The sequence below is a fragment of the Strongylocentrotus purpuratus genome, unplaced genomic scaffold, assembly GCF_000002235.5.
Source record: "Strongylocentrotus purpuratus isolate Spur 01 unplaced genomic scaffold, Spur_5.0 spur5_scaffold_20, whole genome shotgun sequence".
Taxonomy (NCBI): Eukaryota; Metazoa; Echinodermata; class Echinoidea; order Camarodonta; family Strongylocentrotidae; genus Strongylocentrotus; species Strongylocentrotus purpuratus.
In genome coordinates this window covers 18039199-18055087 of record NW_022145606.1, presented here as the reverse complement: position 1 = coordinate 18055087, position 15889 = coordinate 18039199, and the positions used below count along the sequence as shown (strand labels likewise).

Here is a 15889-nt window from a genome sequence, read left to right as displayed (position 1 = left end):
AAACTATTGCTCTTAATCCTTGTTTAAATTCATATTCGCCCAGCCCGCGCAAAGCGCGGAAGCTTTCACGTTTCATTAAATTGTCAGAGAAAGAAGACGATTCGTTATATCGTGTTTTTGTCTGAATTCATTTGCATATGCTTCTGGAAAGGATTTTTTTTTTACTTGTGTTACTGTTTGTGACTATAAAAAACATTATGCTCTTTCTGGCCATTTGGGAATGTGTCAGTTTGCAACAGAAATCGAGAAACGCGCCTTTTGTTGAAAATCATGTGATATCACGAACATTTATACATCACTTGTATATGGAATTGAAAATAAGTCATGGTTCAATTTTATTTGGGGGGGCTGGCGCACCCCCAAGCTCCCCCACCAGTACGCCAGTGCTCTAAGGTGTAGTACTTTTATTACCATTATCATATATTATCATTTACTAGCCCATTTCCAAACACAAAGAGACAGAAACAAACATACAGACAACCTATATCTATCGAAAATAATATCGCTAGTGATTTTCGTTTGTCTCGCAATGTGGTCAATAAGGGATTTAAAAGATCACGACGTTTCGTGCGCCGCTGCAACACTTCGTCAGGTGATAAAAACTAATGTAAGCAAGCGTGTTTTATACTCTACGGGAGGACCGGCGCAGCGGTCAATAATTCTATTAACGAAATGTAATGCTCGAATACATACCACCGTCTGTCCGGCACGAATTTGAATGCTCTTTGCACGCTTTTCTAAATTGAATGCTCGTTTTGCACGTCTCCGTGACAAGAGTATGAAATTGCATGCTACTAAATCAAATTGAACGGCCCAATTAGCTTTTTGAATTTTGATCATAGTCATAGTCATTCAATTTCGCACGCATATAAATAAACGTAACGTTTAATTCGGATGCTAACTTAAGGAATTTGGGCGGGAAAACCTATATTATTGTAATAAAATGGTTGTGAATTTGGTCAGAAAACCTGATAAGAATAATAGTAATTAAATAAATAATATTGTTTTAACATCTTAATATCAACATCTGAGTATGACAAATAGGTCTAGATTTAAAGGCGCACGTAGATAAACAGTTTTAAAATGAATTTTGTACACTGGTGAACTCGGGAATATAAGCTTGGTCAACACGGGCGGTGTGATATGTCATGGACTGGGTTGGGCGCGACATTTTAAAGTAACGTATAGCAACGGACGGGAAAATATACACAAAACTTGTTTGATTTATTGAATTTTCTTCTGTTGAAACTATTTCAGATTAATTGTTTCTTCACGTCTTGCATAATTTCGGGTCTTGCTAGTATTGGAGGATTTGGATATTACTGCTCTGCAATTTCCCGTTTGGTGAGAGCTGGTGTTTTTGAGAACTGCCAAGAAGGTTGCTTGGTAAGAGAAATGATGATAAAAGATAATCTTGACCTGACTTTAATATGAATGTTTGAGCTTTTTATATCTTTCTTCCGATGTGAAAAACTGTCATTGTAGGAAAGTCACATGAAAGGATTCTTCTTTAAAGGATATTAATATGCCAAATAAATAAATTTATAACCGTGATCACCAGAAAACACATTCAGAGATGTCGGGACTTTCTTTTTGCTTGTCAGAGTTGATTCCATGTTCAGTTTACTGGTTAGAAACGATTCAAATGAAAATAATATCCCATCATGTTTTATCATAATAGTCTGACCATCAAAGCAGCGCATCTTTTGTTTTAATTCCCAAAATATTCTTGTCAATTATAGTCAGTTTTCAAATTCCACTCGAAACGAGTTATTATTATATTCACGTGCTATACAATATGATTACATAAACAAGCATTATGGCTTGCCTTACACATTACCACACAAAATTTATATCTGGCAACTGAATTAAATATTTGTCAAAGCTGAACTAACCGGAGAAATATACGAGATTCATATAGGCCATTTACGTAAATTAATCAAATTTAATGGACAGATCGTTGTTAAGAGCCTCGTCACTAATTATTTCATTCTCCTGTTACGAATAATTGTATTACAATTGTCAGAATGCAAATTGAATACGTGTTGTTAGGTAAAGCAAACCATAATGTTTGTCCTACCTAGCAACTAATTGATGTATACAATTTGCATTAGGACTTCTGAAATACAATTATCCATAACAGGTGAATGGCATAATTTATTACATGGCAATTTAATAATAAATGTGGTTACATTACGAAAATGGTCCATTGTTTTGCCTCACGACAAAAATGCCTATTTTATTTGATTACATCGTATTGTATTGTATTTTCAGTTTATCGTCATTCCAGTGTGTGTGATGACTGGGCTTAACATAATGGCGTTCTTCAGTGCTTTCGTTGGCTTTAGGTACTTGAAGGGAAGACAGTGGTAAGGAAACTCAGAAAACCGCCATTGGCGAAAAGTTTAAAAGAACCTGGATTTTATATACCATCACTGTGATACTATGAGTCCTATTTATGAAATTTAAGTAAGTGATTTGTTTCATATATAACTATTGATAAATATGTTTATAAACACAGTATAACCATTTTAAAGTATATACAAAATGTATATGAATAAAAAAGTATACTGTATATAACTATCAGGCAAACCATCCCGCTACTCCCTTCGCTCCTCTCAAGACTGAACCACCCGTCTCCCAAAATACTACCCACACTTGGTGACAGAGCATTCATAACTGCTGCTACCAAACAGTGGAATAACCTACCGATATTGCTTTTCAACCAGCAATCTCTCAATACATTAAAAAATATATAAAATCTTACATCTTCTTTCAACAACAAAATTGTAAAGCGCATTCGATCAGGTGTATGGAGAATGGGCTATGTATACAGTGTGTCCCAGAACAAACGAAACCGAGAATTATCGATGTTTTATCACAATTTATTAACATTTATAATTAATAAATTACATATAGAAAAAGCTGAGATCCTCTTCTTTCAATTGATGCAACTCATTATGATGCATATTTCACGTATGAGTGATTAAAAACAATGAGGGTATCAACAAGTCATTTGGTGGGCGGTATCTGAATTCCAAAGAGGAAATCACATTAATAGAAAGTTCATTTTCTGCCCTTTCATATGACACCTCAATCAGAAAAATGAGCCAGGAATAACAAAGCTCTGTTAGTTTGAAGTAATGCTAGCATTTCCATAATATGATTAAACAAATTCATTTTCACTGGCTGTTTGCCGTAGCAACAAACAGAGTTGACAAAAGACTTCCATTTTGTTGACGATCAGCCATGCACAAAGATGACCAAACACATTTAATGAGATATCTGAAGTGGAAGGACCATTACAAGCACATAAATGACTTATTAAAAATGATCCTCATCAAATATACATAATTACAGTAACTTAACAATGCATAACTTTCAATTTGTGACCGTTTTTATTAATTTGTATCAATTTGTATCAATTTTATTTTCTCGTATCTTTTCTCCAGATGGTAACCCAGACCTCTCCAAATCCGCATGTTATCGGCTTCTAAATACTTTCCAAAAAAATCGTAGACATGCCTCCATAAATAGAACTTTAGATGTATTTCAAAAGCGTATTATTATTATTATTATTATTATTATTATTATTATTATTGTTGATATACTTGTTATCATGATTATTATCATTATTATTTTCGTTATTATTATATAAGTTTTAGTCGTTGTCATTACTTTAATTACGTTTTCTAATTTCTTTTTTTTTTGGTTGTTGATCGGTGCATCCGTTAATTATATATTATAGGCAAAATTTTATAACTCGGTTTCATGACTTGAGTTCAATTGAAATGATTCGGCACGCTTTCGGAGGGTTAGAGTACAACAATAATATCTTAACCATATCAAGGTGAATGTAAAAATTAAATACAGTAATTATTACACACTGTCATTGTAAACTATATTAAATTAACAGCACTTCAAACATATATTACAATTTGAACATTGTATATGAATGGTATCAAAAAGTGTAATTTTCTTAAATTTAAGCACAAGTCTTTTACATTGGTATTGTCCATACTATAGGACGTGGGTTAAACATAGGATATTGTTATTTCAATTAATAACGTATTAAATATAAGTATAGCGTATTTATAAAGTGTATTATATCTTGCATAAAAATGTATTGGCTTTTGATTTGTTGAGAGTTCTTCACGTGACCAGAAATATTTGAACCATTTATAAGTTTGCTCTGGAGAAGCCCTTTTGGTAGTACTATCTTGGTGTATTATTTGGAAGTTGAACATTTTCGTTTGATAATTTTTGTGTTACTTTAATATTTTATTAAAATTGTAGCATGTCAAATTTTTATATTTGTGTATAAAATGTTTGAAATTTTTTTGTTTAATGTTTAAAAAGAAATGCTTAAATTTCGATTTTTTTCGTTTTGTTATTGTTTTAATGCAGGATATTAAAAAAAGGTATACCCTCCCTTCCTTTCGAGGAACTGGTTATAATTATGAGCCTCGGGGACTCCATTAGTACTATTTACTTCGGGGCTGTAGATTCAGCAAATATTACTATTCGAGTCACCTCTTGCCAATAGTTTCAACCAGAACGCCTCGAGACAGGGTATATTGTAAACTAAATTGGGAGGGGGAGGGGGTGTCTGCATGCATTTCAAGGGGGAAAATAAATGCAGTATTAAATGTGCAAGTTATTGTTATAATATTTTCCTTAGATGTACAATAATGTATAGACATTACTCTTTGTACCTTTGAGGCCCGCGTGGTATTGTCATCAATAACCTTTATACAACGATTTATGTGCATGGAATGGTCAGGGATGGCTCACGTGATATTAATTATTTCAACCATGAAAAATTTGATATTTTTGACTTTTCGCTATACCGTAACATTACGCGTAATTAACTGAAAAAGTTCACTTTTTAACAGTTGAAGAGCACACGCTAACCGTTATTTGTAGCGAATCGCAAACAAAATATGCACCCCAATGCCCGTAAGAAACACACTTTTTAGAAAACTTCACTTTTTCATTCAAAAATGCTTATTTGTTCTATGCACGTAAGTCAGATTGAGCGGATGATACAACATTTCCGTACGGTAAAATTATGGATTTTTCTTCTGTGACATGCATAGTTACAATTTTTTTTCACTCTTCAGATGCTTTGCCTAGTCATCCCGACTGGATCCTCTCAGTACATGATATATTTGATAAATATACTGTAAACTATTTAAATATCAGATTTTTTTGGTATAAAGCACAGACCTGTAATAAGAATTTGGGACAAAATCCTTAGAGACAGACCAATTCATCTATTTGAAAGCCAATTTGTATGTTGTTGAAGGACTCTGTATCAATAACGGTTGTACAGTTCTATGTATAAGTAAAAATACACCGTTCGCCAAAATGATGATATGATACTCATAACTATATTTGTCTTTTATAATCAAGAATATTGATCTTCATGCAAAATTAAACATTGTTGTATGTTGAATTGGAAGTTGTTTGTGGTACTGTTTATTCTATTTCTATGTTATGTATTCAATCGAAAGAGTTTTGATATTGCATTTGGAAGTATAGGTGATGTGGTCTAGTGGATAAGTTTCTGGACTGTGAACCAAAAGTTACGGGATTTGAATCCCTCCGGTAGCACCTAAGTCCTTTCGCAAGACATTAATCTACGTTTGCCACGCTAAACTTTGGTGTATGAAGTGGGTATAAATATGGAGGTCTACCTACTTGGATTTATTCCTTGAATGTATTGAGCGCTACAACTGCCGGAGCTAAAGCGAGGTTAATAGTACCTATAATAGTTTAGAGGAGTTAAGAGACTTTGGTTCATAACGTGATAATGATTTTGCGTTGGATGACAAGCGCTCCTGTTACAACTGTCCCCTACCAGTCAATATGATAATAATAATGAAAACAAAATAATGATTGAGTACACTCGCAAATAATATATATCTTTCTCTATCTGTTGGTTCCATTTACCCAATGTCTAGTCATTGTTCTGCTCAAATATAATTATACTCATGTATATTGAAACAAGTTATGATAAATGAAATGAAATGTAATACAAGCCTTTAGTCATTAGCTTTCGCCTTGTGTTTTATATTTTTGGGCTCACGTATTATAATTTTATGTAGTTCTTACCTCCACTTTGTTATCAATGAGTTATTTTCGCAAGACATCAATCTATGTTTGTCACGCTAAACCTTGGTGTATGAAGTGGGTATAAATATGTAGGTCTACCTAGTTGGATTTATTCCTTGAATGTATTGGGGGCTACAACTGCCGGAGCTAAAGCGAGGGTAATAGTACTTATAATAGTTTAGAGTTAAGAGACGTTGGTTCATAATGTGATAATGTTTTTGCGTTGGATGACACGCGCTCCAGTTACAACTGCCCCCCTACCAGTCAATATGATAATAACAATGAAAACAAAATAATTGATGAGTACCCCGCAAATAATATGTCTCTTTCTCTCTTTGTTAGTTCCATTTATCCAATGTTTAGTCATTGTTCTGCTCAAATATAATTATAATCATTTAGATTTAAACAAATTATAATAAATGAAATGACATGAAATATTGTGCATTTAAGTCTTCAGCTTTCGCCTTGTGTTTAATATTTTTGGGCTCACTGTATTATTCAAATTCAAATTCAAATTCAAAGTTTAGTCAACACTCTTCATAAAAACATTTAAAACATACAAATACAGAATGGAGTTACAAAAAAAAAGTGATAACAAATACAATGGCAATTTATAAGACCATTTGGGATAGGCAGAAAGGAGGGATTCCTTATATAAAAGCCTACCCCTAAAAACACACATACCGGAAAACGAGAACAAAAGAACAGAACAAAAAACAAAGAACATACTAAAACTTATTGGGTGGTATTCTACTATTTTATAGTTAGTTCCTCTAAACTAAAGTTAGCCCGAGCTTAGTTAATCAGCACTTAGTCAGGACCTCCATACTAAGTGTAGATTATCTCTTGTTGGTATTCTGATAGCAAGGTCTAGCTAACCCTCAGACTAAGTCTAGACTAAATCTTAATCCGAGCTTAATGTTCAACCACAGATTATTCACCATGGTGATGTAGTCTGCTTCTACTGCGCATGCTCAGTTGATCTATAGCGTATCGTTGTATCGTCTGCTCTCATCTCCCAAGATGGCTTCACATACTTCCAAACCAAGAGGTCCAAGGTCCGCTAATTGGACAGCGGACGAAAAGAATTGTCTCCTTCAACTAGTTTCAGAAAGAGTGCATATCGTGGAATCCAAGAGGAATGACTTCGAAACTGTGTCGAGCAAATCAAGTGCATGGGATGACATTTCCGAAAAATTTCATGCCCGATACGTTCGACAAGGGGGGGCAAAATCATGTTTGGAACAGTGGAAAAGGATGAAGCAAACTGCCAAGACAGAATGGAGCCATTATAGACAGGCTATAATGAAAACAGGAGGAGGTCAAGTGGAGGCAAAAATCTCTCAGATGACCTCCGTCCTGCGGGACATCATCCCAAACGAGTTCAAGCAGATACACAATCCTTTTGATGACGATGCGTCGGTGACGCAATACAATGATGAAGCAGTGTCTGCCCTAGAGTATCTTGGAGGAGCCCCGAAACAGGCGAAAGTGATACATCTATCTCAGGAGTTCGAAATCACCTAGTAAGTTATTATTTTTGACTTATTTATTATGTTATTAATTGATACAATTATCGACCAGCAGCACAAAGCTGAAAAGGTCATTTTACGAACAGTACAGTAGTAGCCTGCAGTATATTCATTACAAAGCGTAGCATTAGTAAATAGATCTAAATCAATAGCATAATGACAATTCAAATAATTATTTTGTGCTTGTTTATATACATTAAATGAAAGGATGTACTTGCAGGAACTAAAAGAGTAGGGGAAGGCATATAGCTGATTAAAGGGAGAGAGTGATAGAGCGAAAAGGATAGGAAGAGAGAGGCTGAGAGAAAAGGGGAGGTATAACGAGAGAAAGGGAGAGAGAGAGAAAGCAGGGAATGAAATGAAAGTAAATAAATAATCACATTCCTAAATAAACGAAACTAGATCTAGTCTACACATTGTCTGAATAAACAGCCTTTGAACGAGACATCATCTAATAGACCTAGACCCCTACATGTAATTAAATTAGACATGCAATTAGTCAAGCTAGGTTTTTTTTAATGTAGAAGTCTACATTACTTTTTCATATCACGAATTAAATCTGGTTGACGGATACAAAAATAAAAACAATCTGAATCGATTCGCAACTCAAACATCAGCGCGTTTATACTGTAGACGATATAGACTAGACGGACCGCCGTGTGTGTGGCCGCCCGCGCTACGGCGCGCCGTATAGCGCGAGCGGCCACACACACACACTTTGTGATTGCCGTGCAGGTGCTGCACGTACGTACGTACGAACGTGCATGCTGAAAAGTTTAGTCCTAGATCTAATTCCAGTAGGACCAAGTCCATGTTCAATGCTTATGTAGACTTAACCGTTAGACCTCGGGATCGAGATAGGCTAGCTAAGCATGGACCTGGATTCAGCTTTATTTATTTCATTTATCCATTTTCAAAGCCTATACGGCCTTAAATAATAGTTGGACCCAGGGCTCGAGATAGGCTAGCTCAGCGCGCATGGACCTGGTCTCAGCTTTTTTTTGTTATAAGTCATTTAATTTTTTACGCCAATGCCCAATTGAAAAAAGTTTAGAATTGCACAACTGCGTTATGGGTCAGCTTTGATCGATCACAGGTTTTGTTTGTATTAACTGTTTTTATTTATTTGTCTTTTTCTGTTGTTGTGGTAATGGGGGTTTCTTTTTTTTTAATTCTGGCAATCTTTCTACATTATTTACTAGAAACATATTTCTTGAATATAACCCTTATTATTTTAAGGAAGCATATTCTCATTTGTAATTTGATATGAATTATATGCCCAAAATACACATTACTCATCTGGCCTTACAGAAATTATAGTATACATTTTGAAAAAAAATAATTATGAATTTGCCATGAACTAGATATTTCTTTATTTTTTTTATTTTTTTAAATATTTTATTTTTATTTATTTATTTTACTTTATTTATTTTTATTTTTATTTATTTATTTATTTATTTATTATTTATTTATTTATTTTTTTTTTTTTTATATATATTTTTTTTTTTTGGGGGGGGGGGGGGAGGAGGTATATACATGTGTGTGTGTGTGGGGGGGGGGTGATACATATTTGTATTGGGGGTTGCAGTAAGAATGGATACACATAGTTTCTACTTATACTGTTGTATGTTTATATTCTTATAACTAGTTCTGACGACAACCCTGAGTTCATCGGACGTCAAGAGACTAAAGAACAACACACTGTCACTCCCTCTCTCCCAAGTCATCATCTTAATGAGACCACTACCATCTGCAACTCTGCATCAACATCAACAAGCAACCAAGCACTTCCTTCCCCATGGTGAGGACTAGTACCATTCATAGTTAATAATATTGGCAATTTTAGTATAAAAATCATGAATCTCTTGATGGCAAATTTATTGATAAGGAAAACAAATCGCATTTTATTCTTCAAGAAACATTGTAATTGAATTAAGCAATAACTCAATTACTAAATTATCAGTAATAAGTAAATACATAATTAAAACAATACGATAAATTTTTCACTTTCTCAGGACAAAATCTAAGAGACAGAGAAGTGAGAGAACACCAACTCCTTCCCCCCATCCTGAGTCATCCTTGGAAGAACAACACACTGTCACTCCCTCTCTCCCAAGTCATCCTCTTAATGAGACCCCTTCCATCTGGAACTCTGCATCAACATCAACAAGCAACCAAGCACTTCCTTCCCCATGGTGAGGACTAACTTTCATAGTTAATAATATTGGCAATTTCAGTACAAAAATCATGAATCTCTTGATGGCAAATTTATTGATAAGGAAAAAAAAAATCACATTTTATTCTCCATCATCTTTATACATTTTTTAAAACTGTATACCAATGTCTCACAAATTACAATAAATAAATTTATGTAGGCAAGAAATAAATACAATTACATCAGAATTATTGCAGTTTGAATACTACAATAAACATTGTAATTGAATTAAGCAATAACTGAATTAATAAATTATCAATTATATATTTATAAGTAAATACATAATTAAATAAATACCATCAATTTTTCACTTTCTCAGGACAAAATCTAAGAGACAGAGAAGTGAGAGAACACCATCTCCTTCCCCCCATCCTAAGTCATCCTTGGAAGAAGTGATGAAAGACTTGGCGCTGCAGGAGCACAACACCAAAATACAACACATGGAGAAAGAACATTCTCTCAGAGTAGAAATCCTCGAACTCGAGAAGAAAGTACTGTTGAAGAAAATGGACCAACTGAACTGCCAACTTGAAATATAGTTGTGTTTGGTTCGTTTGGCAACTGCATCATTTGATCTTTCATATAGACATTAAAGGGGTAATAATTCGAGTACTTTGTGCATCTGTGAATTATTTGTTACATTAAAATTCCTTGCTGAATGTCTGGCACTTTGAATGTAAGATTAAACATGTTATCAAATATTACAAATGAATACTGTGCAATTCTGTATAAAAGGATCTCGACTTGAACAATATTTGGAGGGCATGTGATAATACAGTGGGTTCAAAATTGACATCTCCACAACCACCAAGCCGCGACAGGACAAATTTTCAGCTCTTTGGCTGACGACTCCCAACCGATGCAGCGCAGCAAAATACCAGCAACCAAATGAAATTACCATAAGTCATAAGTAGGTAAGTCATCAGTCAATTAGACTGATGTTTTTAGAAAAAGCACAAAAATTTGACCTCAGATATGCTTTCCTAACATTCTCCATCAAGAATGTTCAAATAAATCTGATATGCCACAGCTTTTATTTTTTGTCAATATTTCAAATAATTCATTACCGGTACTAGTAATAAACATCACTAAACACTAGTGATAATAGGCGGCGCTGTGATTTGTGATTCCACCGTATCCGACACAATTGAGCATTTTTGAGCTGTTCTTCATTGTATGAGCACTTATATATTTTAGATATATATTTTTTCTAAAATGATGAAGTTTAAATACATGACGGTGGATAATTTCATTTATGATTTACCAATCGTTTTTAAAGATAAAGACCAGTTATGGTCACACGATTGCATTGTGAAAGAAACGTTGTGGAATCGATCAGAAAAGGTTGATCTCCTAGCATATAAGTATTGGTGTGTACTGCAAGGTGCTGGAATCATCAAAATGATAAGAAATTTGGCCCAGTCTTCGTTAAGTTACAAGCACTGTACACAGAAAGATGTATATGGGACGACACATGCGTTTATCTCTCACACACCGATAGATAAACTAATTTACCAAATATATCAATAAGTAGGCGGTTTCCCGGCAAAATTTCTATCATCATGTATTGGTCAAAACATATTCTTTCACATGATTGGTAATAAGAGCTTCCATTTCATTTTTTGAAATTGGGACATTTCCAATACTGGTCTTTACCTTTAATGCAAACAGTAGTTTTGGTACAGTTTTCTTTTTTTTCTTCTTTTTTTGAATGATCAGAATTACAATGGAAGTTGGTTACAATTTTTAAGAGAACATTTTTGAAAATTTCATTTATGTTTCAACACCTTTAGACATTCTTGAAGTTGTTCATACCCAAAGTTAAATCTTAAGAGCAGCTTCATGGAACATCCCTCATATTTAGAGGAACTATAAAATAGTAGAACACCACCCCATATGTTTTAATCGATGAAAGCGAATAAAGGGATGGTGAACATATTGCAGAGTGAATTGAGCTTCTGAAACAGTACATAGTGGGTACTGTCATCAGATAAGTTTTCTCTCAATCATGCAAAATGCTCTCTTATCAGATTTTGCCTTCTCAATTGACCTTCTAAGTTGTTAGCACCAGGGGGAGGCAAATGGTCACCAAGAATTTCAGGCAGCACTTCTCCATCCACTTCTGGGTCACCATGCTGAATAGAAATATTCCACAGTACTGCAACTGCAACAATTACTGTAAGTGTTGTTTGCAACTTCAAACGTAAACCATTTAGGCAGGGAAACCTTCGCTTCATTCTACCAAATGTTCTTTCAATCACATTGCGACCTCTTTTATGTGCTCTGTTATAACGCTCTTCTGATGCCGTTCCGGGATGTAGAAGAGGTGTCATGAGGAATGGCTGAGAGGCATATCTATAAAGAAATGAAAAAGTACATCCATGATAAAACTCTGTAATCTATTTATCATGGATTTATAGGATATGTACTTGCATCCTCTGTATGCTTTTCATATGCCATTTATTCTAAGGTGATCCATTTGAATAATAAAGCAGAGATCAATAAAGTTCATAAAACACTATAATACAGGAGAAAAAATAATGAAAGTTCCGGATGTTCAAACATTAAACAAAAAATATTTTATGAGGGGGGGGGGTTATAAAATTACAAGGCAATATGGATTAACACCCCTATGATGTTATTTATTTTTTGTGGATGAACTCACAATGGAAATGAGTAAAAAAAAACATATATGGACAGAGAAGCTTCATCAACTAACATGAAAACAAGCATTTTGGAACAATGATTACATGTCCAGGTGGTCATTTTGAAACCCAACCCAGTTGGATGCAGAGGAGTTAGCTACCGGTATTCAAAATTCGATTTCTAATGGTATGGGATTAAAGAGTAAAGTGAATTAAGTGTCCCCATAACCTTAGGATTTCTCACAACAATGAATGATTACCCCTTTTAAATTCAAATTTTGAGGACTAAGGAAAAAATACGTACCCACTGTCACCGAGGAGCCACCTGGGCTCATGACTTTCTTGTTCAAGCCTTTGTTTCAGCGCTGATTCTCTGAATATCCTGGAATCATGCGTTCCACCTGGCCAGCGAGCAACGATGTTCGTCAAAGTGCCGTCAAATGAACAGACTGCCTGCATTTCAGTAAACACAACCAAAAAAGAGAGAGAAATATCACACTTGAAAGTCTTGAATACTGAGTGGTGGATATTCAATATTGAAAAAAAAATGAGTGATTTCATTTCCAGGAAAGCCAATAACTGGAAATAGCTTACACTTTATTAAACAGCAGTAGACCTGTATCATTTATTTGTTTACCTGAACATTAATCGATGACCTGCTCTTGCGATTTATGAATGTTTGACCAAACTCTCCACCAGGATTTTGAATGGGAACATGTGTGCAATCAATTGCCCCGATGACTCCAGGGAAGTTTGAGTAGTCGTAGAATGCCTGTTGAATGCCATGAAGTTGGTCCGGGAAATGAATGTATCTCCTACGCCAGGCTGCTAGCTGAGAAGAGACATCTGCTATGAGTTTTGACAATGTAGGTTGTGATAGACCTATTTCATCACCATGCAGGAGCTGGAACGATCCTGGGAAAACATGAACAAAAATTGAGTAAATTTAAGCAATTTAAGTTTTTAACGGTATTTAAGAATGGATTATCAATAATAAAACAATAATTTATTAATATAGAAATTATCATTTCTTTCTTGAAAAGTGTGCGTGGGGGGGGGGGGCAGGGAAAAAATACTTTAAACATTTCGGGGGCTACTTTTCAAGCTTGCTAGTATGAAAATAACAATCTTTAATTTGTTTTGCATTGAACTCTATGCACATTTTTTAGGGCTCTTTTAAGACTTTCGGGAGCTCTTTTTGGCATTTTGGGGGCTAATTCGCCCCGAGCCCCCGTGTATTTTTTTCACTGGGGAAGGGGGGGGGGGGTTACAGGCCACCCCCCTCCCTTGAATGCATCTATTCATAAAGCGTTTCTCCTTATCAACTGGCTTTCTAATAAATTCTATGTTGAATTATTGTGATGTGTTTTTGAACATCATAATTTGGCTCATTCACCACTGACACAGGCACTGACCTACATATTTCTATCGTGCCACTTGCAATGTTAAATGTTGCTGTTAAAACACCCTATTTTACTCATTTGCCCGCGGAATTGATTTCACAATTTTTGTGGCCCTCCAAATCAGGGTCGTAGCCAGAGTTTGATGCTTGGGGGGGGGGGGGGCACATACATGTAATTGATCGACGTCCTGGGGAGGAGTCTACAAAAAGTTCAATCGATCTTGGAAAAAAATTGGGGGGCATGTGACCCCCCCCCCCCCCTCCCCCAGTGGCTACGTGCCTGCTATACCAATTAAGATTACTGTATGTTATGATAACAGAAAAAATGTTTAGCGTCCTGTTTTTTTGAAAAATAGGGAGGAGACCCTTTTTTTTCCTTTTTTTCTTAAAATGGCCACTCGGTACATTTTCCCTCACAGTCAGGCTATTTTCAAGATGGCCGCCGACATTTTTTTTATTTTTTTAAAACTCATAGCGTGCCAAGAACACTGTTCCGTGCATGCGCTGGTGTGCCACGCTCACATAATCGGGTTTCTGGTGACTTGCCATGCACACATAAACTCTCATTCGCTCGCGTGCCACGTACACATTTTCGTGCATAAGTAAACACGCTAATTGAACCAACCCTAAATTAACTTGGCACACAGGAGATTAGTGGCTGGCACAATAGGGATTAGCACTGTGGCACTGGGTGAATTGTATGGGGGCAGTTTAAGAGAAATAGATCTAGATCTAGATCCATTTTCGCAGTGTTTTTCATGTTTTTTTCTTTAAAAAAAAAAAATAAATAAATATCTAGGAGTCGGCCCCCCAAAAGGAAGCGGGCGGGGACGCTAAACATGTATATTTTTTTACATGGCCTTAGACAGAAATTTCTGTCTCTTTCGTTCTTTATGAGGAGCAGACCTTACCCAAATCAGAGGCTAACGAACGAAAAAAACAGAAATTACAGTATATATCTAGAGGTCTAGATCTAGGTCTCTATAGCAGTATAGTCTAGGCCTGCGCTGCATGAGCAGACAAGATGTCTTTGAAGTAAGAGCTGCATGCACTGCCTGATAAAGAAAATTCTCAGTCTCATAATCCGACAGAGTGGCCAAGGTCACGTTACAATTATTACAAACACTACAAAAAAAATATGCAAAATAAAAGTAAAGGACCATGCACAGTTGTTTTAGCTTCCACTGCATTTCTGCATGCCAGTCACCCAGAATACACGAATTGCTCGTGCATGATTGCATCGCATGACGGCTAACACACGCTGCCGCGCCGGGAGGGTCAGGCTAGACGGATATTACAAATTAAATGCCGTGCCGCACATCTTCAAAGTTCAATCTTGCTATTTGGATGTCTGATTTCATTGGATTGTTAAAAAAAACCACACAAAACCAACCACAGGAAGAACATGTATAAATTTGGGTATCTTTTAAATAACAATTCTAATCTAGTGTTAGACTAGACTAGTCTATAAAAATGTACAAAACGTAAAGACTGATCGAACTTACCCACAGCATAAAACCTCAATACAGTAAGAAGCTGAATGTGAACGGGTATTCCATCCGATCGAAGCCTTCTGAGGTTGTCTGCGATATCATCGATAACGAGTAAAGTCGTGCGTTTTGATAGGCGATATCGCTTGACAAATTCATAATCGTTATAGATGTGCAGTTGGAGGGTGGACATTTTTGGACTGCTCCTGGTAACATTTTTGGATCTAAATTTCTCCTTTGATGTTTTGTAAATTGGAGTTACTTTGTTGACAAATATTCATTTGGATATCCAGAGGATCTATTAATGTGATTTAGAGGATTGGATTGCATCTCTCCATGGTGATTTTAGTGGATTTTGATCAAGCTTTGTAATTGTATGCCTTACACTTTCACACATGCATGTAAATCTCTACAGTCCCAGGTATTCTTCTTCATGTCCTTCATGTTTCAGCTATACTTCTCATCAGACTAGCTACATGTACATGTAC

General features: G+C 35.5%; 2 protein-coding genes, 1 long non-coding RNA gene and 1 pseudogene across 3 annotated transcripts; 3 read left to right on the top strand and 1 right to left on the bottom strand.

The window, feature by feature from the left end:
- Nucleotides 1-1214: 1214 nt before the first annotated feature.
- On the top strand, nt 1215-3547 carry LOC105446256. Its single transcript, XR_004065487.1, has 3 exons — nt 1215-1386; nt 2275-2369; nt 3453-3547. It is a non-coding gene; the product is annotated as an uncharacterized LOC105446256 (long non-coding RNA).
- On the top strand, nt 1391-1457 carry LOC115927815 (annotated as a pseudogene).
- Nucleotides 3548-6865: 3318 nt separating the features above from the next.
- Nucleotides 6866-10469, top strand: LOC105438380. Its single transcript, XM_030992967.1, has 4 exons — nt 6866-7643; nt 9298-9450; nt 9665-9844; nt 10184-10469. Exons 1-4 carry the CDS (start codon nt 7141-7143, stop codon nt 10401-10403), a joined length of 1056 nt encoding a protein of 351 aa, XP_030848827.1. The 5' UTR covers nt 6866-7140; the 3' UTR covers nt 10404-10469.
- A 1031-nt stretch (nt 10470-11500) lies between these two features.
- On the bottom strand, nt 11501-15594 carry LOC115918898 (putative nuclease HARBI1). Its single transcript, XM_030993717.1, has 4 exons — nt 15417-15594; nt 13147-13424; nt 12814-12962; nt 11501-12219 (listed from the first exon to the last, which is right to left on the bottom strand). The coding sequence occupies exons 1-4, from the start codon at nt 15592-15594 to the stop codon at nt 11871-11873; spliced, it is 954 nt and encodes a 317-aa protein (XP_030849577.1). The 3' UTR covers nt 11501-11870.
- Between the last annotated feature and the right edge of the window lie 295 nt (nt 15595-15889).

Excerpts from the sequence above, each read along its gene's own strand:
- LOC105438380 (XM_030992967.1), top strand. The coding sequence starts at position 7,141 with ATGGCTTCACATACTTCCAAACCAAGAGGTCCAAGGTCCGCTAATTGG. Across the intron at positions 9,451-9,664 it reads CAAGCACTTCCTTCCCCATG|GACAAAATCTAAGAGACAGA; the intron begins GTGAGGACTAGT and ends TCACTTTCTCAG. Across the intron at positions 9,845-10,183 it reads CAAGCACTTCCTTCCCCATG|GACAAAATCTAAGAGACAGA; the intron begins GTGAGGACTAAC and ends TCACTTTCTCAG.
- LOC115918898 (XM_030993717.1), bottom strand. The coding sequence starts at position 15,594 with ATGTCCACCCTCCAACTGCACATCTATAACGATTATGAATTTGTCAAG. Across the intron at positions 13,425-15,416 it reads ATTGAGGTTTTATGCTGTGG|GATCGTTCCAGCTCCTGCAT; the intron begins GTAAGTTCGATC and ends ATGTTTTCCCAG. Across the intron at positions 12,220-12,813 it reads TGGCTCCTCGGTGACAGTGG|ATATGCCTCTCAGCCATTCC; the intron begins GTACGTATTTTT and ends ATTTCTTTATAG.